The 9,411-nt window shown below is 35.5% G+C and overlaps 1 protein-coding gene across 1 annotated transcript; it reads right to left on the bottom strand.

The window, feature by feature from the left end:
- Nucleotides 1–213: 213 nt before the first annotated feature.
- Nucleotides 214–7,867, bottom strand: LOC125485409 (ankyrin repeat, SAM and basic leucine zipper domain-containing protein 1-like). Its single transcript, XM_048608072.1, has 6 exons — nucleotides 7,761–7,867; nucleotides 2,883–2,994; nucleotides 2,477–2,611; nucleotides 1,700–1,827; nucleotides 842–917; nucleotides 214–297 (listed from the first exon to the last, which is right to left on the bottom strand). The coding sequence occupies exons 1-6, from the start codon at nucleotides 7,853–7,855 to the stop codon at nucleotides 232–234; spliced, it is 612 nt and encodes a 203-aa protein (XP_048464029.1). The 5' UTR covers nucleotides 7,856–7,867; the 3' UTR covers nucleotides 214–231.
- Between the last annotated feature and the right edge of the window lie 1,544 nt (nucleotides 7,868–9,411).

Below are 9,411 nucleotides of genomic sequence, written 5' to 3'. Positions count from 1 at the left end.
ATGCCCAAAGTTTCCTGGGATATGCAGGCTAGGTCATTAGCCATGGTTAATGTGGGGTTGGGGTGGGAAAATCGGTCCAGTTGGGATGCTCTTCAGATGGTCAGTGCAGACTCAAGTGGCCTTTATCTGCACTGTCAGGATTAGATGAACATGTTCTTTATTCATTTATTATGAAGACACAGACTAGAATAGTTTTTTTAACTAAAAGATGATTCTTAAGAAAAACACTGGTTAACAAACCTTTTCTAGGTCTTCTTTCCCCATTGTCAGAAGTGCTCTGAAAGATATCTCATTCTCCTTCAGAAGGTAATAAAAGAAGACACTTTAAAGAGTTAGTATATTTTACAGACAGTTTTAATAGCATGGACTTAAACTCTAGTGGAGGGACATTAACTTGCAACTATATCATAAAATATCAATTACACAGTTTGTAAAATCTCTCTTCATTAACATTTCCACGAGGAATTATAATTAAATTATGCGTTCTGTTATATTCTAACTAACAATTTCACTTACAACTTAAGACCCTTTTGCAAACCATTTACAAATCAACTTGTATATGGGCCACATTTGGGACTTCTATTCTGTAATTGGTTAAAAGATTTCAAGCTTTGAAACTTATAGCTCCATAATGAAAATTACTTATTGTCTTCCATTTTAAAAATGTAACTCACCTGCACTTGAGAGTGTATAAAATGTATGATATTTATCCAAAATAAAAACTAAAATTACAAAAGCAAGGTAATAATATGGGATATTTTAACAGATAGTTTGGTGGCTATATAAAATATCAATGCCAAGAGAATTACTTTTGGCTATCAAAAAATTGAATAAAACATACCTCAAATAGGCCTTGAAGATGTTCAAGTTCAAGTCCAGACAGAAACAGTTGTACATCACCAAAATTTGAAGCTGAACTGTGAAAATTGATTAATACTTCAATATACAATGGGAAAACAATGATTAAAACATCATTTTTTACACAAAAATTAAACCATAATTTCTATTATATATCTAAATTTATTTTCCTTAATAACATGGAGTCCTATGTATATTAGTAAAGTAGGAAGATTTGAAACATATCATATTTGATTGTCCCAAACATTCAATATGACATTAGAGCCATTCCAAATTAAAATGAATGAATGTTATGAATGAATGATTTTGAGGTAAATGAATTATTTTATTGTCATGTGTATTTTAGTGAAAAATACAGCAAGGTAGTGAAAACCTCCACCGTCACCATGATCTACCACCATTTTGAATAGTGAAAGAATAATTTAAAAAAAAAGAAATAGCTTAAAGAGAGCTCAATAAATAAAATGAACTCTCGTTACTTTCCATTGCATGAAACAGAAGAAAAATATTAAGTTTATAGTACACAAAATAACATCAGGAAAAATTGCAGAGATATTGGAATCTTTTGTTCAGGTCTAAAAGTCAGTGAACGAACTCAAAATCTATGAAAATATGTGCTTGCCTATAACTATTTTGTCATTCATTATTTAATAGGGATTAAGATGGATTAAGAAATTATTTCCCTTTATCTGCAGTAATCTTTTGGAAGCATTTCTGTGCAATAACTGACTGATATTTATTCAAGCACATTTAAAACTGTTAAAATAAGTACAGTTGGAAACTACATAAACCATGAGAATTTTTCAAGTTGTTTTATTCCACAGGATTCATTGTCTATTACCATATTCTGCTGTTCTTTCCTGCATTAGAATGATTTATGACATATTTGAAAATCGCCTCCTCTTTCGATACATTCTGCAGTTTTCCCAATAAGGATGAATTTGAAGTCACTGTGAGTAATGACGCTAACTGGAAAGAAAATAAAAAAGGGCATTTATAAATTTCACTGAATTAAACACTGATCTTAATTACACATTGTTTATTATTAATAGTCCACTTATACATTTCTGCACAACAGTTTTGAATTTGAATTTAAGTTTCTTTAGATTTCTAATAAACTTTTGTCAAAATAAAACCTATGACAATAATTTATGGGTTACAAATCTAATATTAAGCATGGACAATAATGAAATAAACATATTAAACACGGGAGTGTTTTAGTTATGTTTAAGCACTTCCATTTTACTGCTAATCCTATTGAATGCACATTCTGAATTATGCAGCTGTACCAGCTGAACATTTGACCAGGATTTCAATTGTTAATGTTGAATACAAAAATTCAGGCATTAGTAGTTCAGCTGATGGATCAGTTCTCAATTACTTTGGGTTTATGGACTTGGTTTGATTCTGGTGGTTTGCAGGAAACATTCAAATGCTTAGGAAATTATTGTTGCTCTTCTGGGACTTCCTTATCTAATGTATAGAGAGCCAAATGTTACTGTTACATCGCCAGTAAACTCAGACAACACAATCTTGATGACCCAATTTGTACAGAGAAACAGGTGAAAATTACAGCCCCAATTCCATATTTATTGGCTGCAATTTTGTTTTTTTTTACCTGCGAATGATGATTTTTTTCAGCTACATCAGCTGGCGTCTCTCCATTTTTGGTCTTCAATGTTTTATCAGCTCCTAACTCAATGAGCTTCAGCACTGTACTTTGGTGGCCTCGACAAGATGCCCATGTCAGTGCCTAAGTTTTATGGAATAGAAAAGTCTATTACAGACCATGTACTTTGACTCCCTATGTAAAATTAATACAGAGGCTGTAACATTTCTATACCCTGGTAACATTAACCTGGTATCTTATTCACATATTTCCCCCCGAAGCAAAATGTCTCTATTATGGTGTAACAAAAATGGCTTTCATTAAAATGTAGTCAAATAAAGAGTGGAGATACTTCTAAGCAAAGGTATTTTTCAAATATTAATGCTAACAATGAGACTTGACCAAAGTTGCATACTGTGTAGCCATTTTCATCTTGAATATTTATTTCTGCTCCATGAGCAACCAGCAGTGTAATAGTCTGAGTATGTCCTTCTCTAGCTGCATACATTAGTGGGGTCATCTGATTCCTGAAAGGGAGAATAAAACAGTTGAACTTGCAACCAAAACACAGCAGATTAATACAACGTAGCAGCTAAAGAAACAATCGTCCAAATAAATTAGAAGAAATACATTTTAATCGATATTTGCTTTCCGAAAAGTAGAGCTTCACTGGTTCCAATCTCACCATTCTACTAATCTTTATGTTTCTACAATCGATTTAAATTATTTACTCCTGTGGACAAACAGCTCACAAAAACTGCACAAAAGAAACCATTAATTCCATAATGTTGACATTTTGGATAGATGGCACCATCAGATTATTTGGTAATCAATGTGAGATCTTGTGTTCAAGTGAAACACAACTGTAAAAGATAAAACTAGGATACATTTTATTAAGAGAAATGCAATGGCTGGCTATATTCTTGATGACTTGCTGGCTATACTCTTGATGACTTGCTGGCTAAAGGAATGAGCATCTGAGTCAGACAAATTACAGAGTGAGCTGAACTCCAAAGGACAGGTTGAGAAGGTCAACTTTTAATAGGAGTGCATAAAGTATGAGATCTGGCTCGAGCTTGCCAAAGGGCAACACAAACATATTGAAAACATATCCAGGAAAAAGAGACAAAAGAATGCAAACAGAAGAGAAACTTTAAAAAAAATACAAATCTTGAGGTTGATGCATTTTTGTTTTAAATAAATTACATTTATAGTAGTCGTACTTAAGCAGTCTTAGAATCTAAACAGTGATGCTAACTCTTGGTGATATTTTATTCAGTAAATGTGTTCATTAATGAAGGGCAGTTGGAACATTATATTTTAAGGTTGTAATAAATGTCCTGGTACCAATGACAAATCATCTCTACTTAAAACTGTAAACCATATTCATGGGGCTATACCTTGAAACTAATCTTTCTCCTATTTGATAAATACAAGGCCAAGTTGACCCTATTGACAGCCATGCCATCAAATGGACTTCTACAGAATTCAGCCCATTTAATGCAGAGCACTGAAGCTCCTTATAACAGACAGTGAATCAGAAGTGGAGTCTTCAGCACCCTTTAAATTTAATGGGTTCTCTTTACCTATGGTAGTTTATACAGATGAAGAGTTGGTTGACCATTGTCCTTAGGCTTTTTGTCAGTTATGTCAAACAATGACAAGTGTGAAATTCTGTAGGGAAACTATCCAGACATATTTATTAATCCACTTCAGAGGTTTTGCTTTAGAAAACTGGTCTTCTGTTATTAGGTATGGAGACCTCTGCAGTCATTTTAAAACATAACTTCCTACCTCATTTAAAGCAGTTTTCCTTTAACCAAAAGTTCTGGGTATGAAAATTAGACAACAGAAGCACCTCTTGGTGCTCTATGTGATATAGCTAGATCTGACATTATTGCTTCACCTTCTGTTCGCCATCTCCTTTCAAGTCGGCATCACAGAGTAGAGTCAGCATGAAGCACCAATGAGCAGTTGTCTGAGTTTGGAGACAGGTGAAGCAAGTCAAGACCAGGAGCTATGTAAAGACAGAACAAGGCTCTTGTGGTGCAGTGGTAGTGACCCTACCTCTGAGGCAGGAGTTCAAGTCCTATCTTTTCCACAGGTGTGTCACAACATCTCTGAGCAGGTTGATTAGAAAACATAAATATAGAGTACTGGAGAACGCAATGACGGAAGTATTTTGGAGGAAGAAAGACTTGGCAGATGTACAGAGTCAATTGAAAAGTTAGCAAGATGACAGTGGTGTTGAAGGGCACCACAAAATCCAAAGCACAGGTTTATTCTTGACCTCAGGGGAGTGATTTTCGGGTTACTAACAGAGTTTAAAAATCCAGCACAATCAATGGCCATTCACAGGCTCAGCAGGAAACTGAAGTCACTCAGTCACAGCAGGGAAGGGCTGATCAAAGTTACGCAAAATATTACAAAACAGCAGGAAATCACAGACTGGATTTGGTACAGCATAAACAGTGTAGTCTGGCAGGTAAAGCATCTTGTTGGAGTTGAGAGAAGTCCAGGAATTAGAAACTAAAATTGAGGGAAGATCTGGATTTTTCCAGATCTTTTATACAGTTCAAAAAAAAATCAGATTGTTAAAAAAAACGAGTTTATTCCAATATACTCCAGTGCAGAAGCATGGTCCTTATGTCCAAATAACGTACAGGAATTTGAAGCCATATCCGAGAGAAACTGCACATTCAGGTCTTTACCAGAGCTCACGAGGGAAGATTAGGGAACAAGGTTCGAACTGTTATACACAGGACGTTTAAACAGTTGACTTTGATGTTTTAAATAAAATCTACCCATTGTTAGAATCAAAGGAACAAAAACACAAAAGAAAGAATTTAATGAGAGAAAGAACAATGAATGCCAGCAGATGGCTATGGAGAGACATACAATACCAGGAACTTCCAAGGGAACCAAGTGTCTAGGAGCCACTTTGAATCCACTAAATAACTGAATTCAATGACTTTACATGAGCTACCATTCCCATATTACTCACAAACTGCAACAAAATCATTTTGCCTTGAAGTGAGTTATATGTAACAAAAACAGAAAGTGCTAGAGAAACTGAGAAGGTCTGGCAGCATCTATGGAGAGAGAAACAGCATCACGTCAGACTCAAAATGTTAACTCTGTATCTCTCGCCACAGATGCTGAGTTTCTCCAGCACTATATTATTATTTCAGGTTTCCAGCAGTATATTGCTTTTACCTGAAGAAGGCACTCAATTAGTTCTCTGAAAGTTTGATTAAGAAATCAACTACAGGGATAATGGGACTGCAGGATATGATTGTTGTGCACACACTGGTTTAAATGTTCCTTAAAATGTCAAATCAAATACTGCACAAACTTTTGTTCATGAGGAGAAGAACTGTTTCACTGTTCAGGTGAGGTAGGATTGACAGCCTTTGACATCAAAGCCATATCCAAGGCAAAGCAGCCTGTTTGACTGGCATCACATCCACAAGCATTCAATCCTTCAGTCAGTAGCGGTAGTGCATATTATCTACAAGATGCGTTGCAAAAATTCACTAAAAATCATTAGGCAGCACCTTCCAAATCTACGACACTTCCATATAGAAGGATAATGTCAGCAGATACATGGGAACACCACCACCTGCAAGTTCCCCTCCAAGCTACTCACCATCCTGACTTGGAAATATATTGCCATTCCTTCACTGTCGCTGGGTCAAAATCCTGGAATTCTCTCTGAAGGCATTATAGGTCAACCTACAGCAGAGGGACTGCAAAGGTTCAAGGAGGCAGTACACTGCCTTCTCAAGGGCACTTGGAACAGGGAATAAATGCTGATAAGCCCGAACTGATGCCCGAATTGAACAAAAAAGATTAAAGTCCATCAAATTCTATGATGTATTAAATATTTCTGCCACCAGAGGTCCTCTACGAGCTTTGCAATCAAAGCTATTCAAAATATAAAGAAACATGTTTTTGTTAGTGCGATACGTTGAAAAGGTCGTGAGATGCAGAAGTAGCATCCTTACCTTTGAGGTAGAAGCTCTAGATTCGAATTCCACGCCAGGATTTGCTTGTTATGCAAAGTATGTTCATAGCATGGTCAGTTTGATTGACACACTGGATGCCAGGTGGAAAGAGCAGGGATTCCTGGTTAGGCACCCTGTAGAAGGCAATGGCAAGCCACTACAATATTTTGCCCATTACAGTGGACTGATGGAAGTCCATAGTGCAAATGCTCCAAAATCAGTATGGAAGAAAAGATAGACAAACACTACCTTTAATACAAATTTGAAAGCTAGCTATTCTCAAGAAACCTCATTGCCTAGAATCTTTTTAGAAAGTTAAAGCGACTTTGCAAAAAAGGAGGAATGTAGTTAAGGCATTGTGCAGGAGGTCTTTAGTGAAGCAGTTTTTTTAAAAGGTATGATAAAGAATATTTAAACATGTGCAAAATTAGCCAACTTTAAAATTAGAAACTGAAAGAACTTCAACTCCCACAAAATATAACAGAACAATGGACTCAGTCACTGACTCCTTTAAAAGAAACTTGATAAAGATCTATTTAAGAGCAGAATTACAGGTTGCAAAACCAAGAATGAGCATAGAGAATCATCATGGACAAGCAGTGTGCTGAGCAGAGACACGTGGACAAGGTTGCACCGCAACAAACTTTGTGGTCACAAAGCAAAGGGTAATGATTCCTCAGTATGACAGTCTTAATGCTGTTTCCTAGCAACAAATAAATATGTAGGATTTTCATGGTATCATTGATTTCAAACAAATGTTTTAAAATCTCTTACATATTATGGACTGTTTCTATCTGGTTCTTACTCCTCATCAAACAGGATTACCCTGCATTTGCACTGCAACTTTGACCAGAAATCTATGAATGTCTACCTATTAACTCCACGGAGGCTCTAAATGGTATTCCCTGGTCAACATCCCAGAAAGTTTTCTGAAATTCACTGTCAAAGTGAAATGACGGTAAACATTAAGCTTGGTATCAGGTCTTGAAGCCGAGCGTTTCTCAAGTGCTTAGTTGCTGCAATTACCAAGCCACCTCAAAATTATAGTTATTTTCTAAGAAGGTAGAGTTATAGGCAGTACATGCGCAAATCAAGATGTGCAGAATCATTTTTACTGTTCCCATCATCTCAAATCTCTCTGCTGGAATCATTTGGAGATTTACTTTGAGACTTCTGCCAACAGCGCAGTTGTGATTAAAACAGAATAGAAACCTTATAAGCAAGACTGAATACTTCGTTAGTCTCCTTTCTCAAGGCAGTTTATGGATTTAAGTAAATGTTTATACCTGCTGAAAGTATTTGGATTTGCATTTCTGGACAACAGCAACTCTATACACTTCACCACTTTTTCTTCAGACTCATTACTAGCACAGCCAGCCATCAACACTGTATATTGATCTACAGAATTTAAGAAAAGTATTCTGTCAAAAGGGAAAATACTTAGAATAGATACAAAACTACGAAACGAAACAGTGAAAGGAATATTGTGAAACAATTGTTGCAAATGTGAAAATTATTTATATTGTCAAAAATTAAATTAGTTTTACCTATTGCTTGCACCATTCCAAATCAGTGATTGATTTTCAGTCTTCAGGCAAAACATATAACCTGCATTTTTATCGGTTAAATGTGACATTGATGTGTTGCAAAATGAAATATTTAAAGTGAGATAAAATGAAGTGATTTAGACATTAAACAAATTCAGCATATATTTTGCAAAATATGTTAAATAATAAATCTGCTGATTGTAATCTTAATTCATGTACAAAATCAGTCATACAAGTTTTCTTTATAAATCAAAACTATTAAAAACATTTCAACTTTTATTCCATTCGTCAAAACATTAAAAGAACAATGTTATAAAATGGTTTAAGATAACAAGGTGTAGAGCTGGATGAACACAGCAGGCCAAGCAGCATCATAGAAGCAGGAAGGCTGACGTTTTGGGCCTAGACCCTTCTTCAGAAATGTTTGATTTCTTCTCTACTATGAGTTAGATAATCTTTGTGACAAGGTGCAATTGGCTACTACAAATATGAAGAAAGGGATGAACTATACTCTATCACCTTTTAGTGACTCCTTCTGGGTGATAACAGAGAAGAAATGTAAAAAGCAAAACATTTGTTAAATTGTACTAATTGTAAAAAAATTAACACTAGCATTTAAATTTTCTTTGGAGCTTATGGAAATTGTTCAACTCTGTTGCTGTAAATTGAGGAAAATTGGCACAAATCTCATTTGTCTGTCAATCTGGGGTTTCCATTCAAGTTATAGTGGCAAATCAGAGAATGAATGAGGAAATTCCCAATGCATACTGCATAAATCTTTGGTTCCAGTGCTATTAGCCTGTGTAGGACTTGGAAATTATGGCAAGATAGGTCATGCAGCTGCTGATTATAATGTCTACATGCTGTCAATTTGAGGAGTATACTGATCAGATACACCCTTTCCAGACCACAGTGCACAATATTTTGTGTGACAAGTGATCAAGTTGACAAGGTCGAAATTGCTCATCAGTGAAGGCATCCATTTGTAAACAACATAAACTTCCTATGTCAGTGTAGTTTTATTTTCACATGGGACAAGCTATTGACACTACATTAGTGTGCACAGCAGCTCTTTCTGTTGAGTAGGTTCACTTGTACAACCAGACAAAAAGGGAGAGATCTGAGCATATCGGCTTCATTGGCACTCTGAAAAGTATGTCACAGTATAAACTTCTCGTATTGAATATGATTGAAGGGCAGAATTTAAAGAGATTTGATTTAAGACTTGAGTTTAAAGGCTGACAGAAATGTGCTTAATGCGTGGAACATCATTTGGTATGATCAAGAGAGGCACAGATCCTCTTCTGATGCAGTGAGGACAACATCTTCAAGATGCTTGGACAACATTTTCAACTTTGTTTAGTGATTACTCTATGATGAATGCAGAGAA

Source organism: Rhincodon typus, chromosome 18 (genome assembly GCF_021869965.1).
Source record: "Rhincodon typus isolate 14 chromosome 18, sRhiTyp1.1, whole genome shotgun sequence".
NCBI classification, from domain to species: Eukaryota; Metazoa; Chordata; class Chondrichthyes; order Orectolobiformes; family Rhincodontidae; genus Rhincodon; species Rhincodon typus.
This window is presented reverse-complemented; position numbering and strand designations above follow the sequence as displayed.

What these genes read in the sequence shown, in the direction of transcription:
- LOC125485409 (XM_048608072.1), bottom strand. Translation starts at nt 7,855, where the DNA reads ATGGCTGGCTGTGCTAGTAATGAGTCTGAAGAAAAAGTGGTGAAGTGT. An exon ending in AATCCAAATACTTTCAGCAG is followed by an intron (nt 2,995 to 7,760) that starts GTATAAACATTT and finishes TCTCCCTTTCAG; the next exon opens with GAATCAGATGACCCCACTAA. An exon ending in AAGATGAAAATGGCTACACA is followed by an intron (nt 2,612 to 2,882) that starts GTATGCAACTTT and finishes CATAAAACTTAG; the next exon opens with GCACTGACATGGGCATCTTG.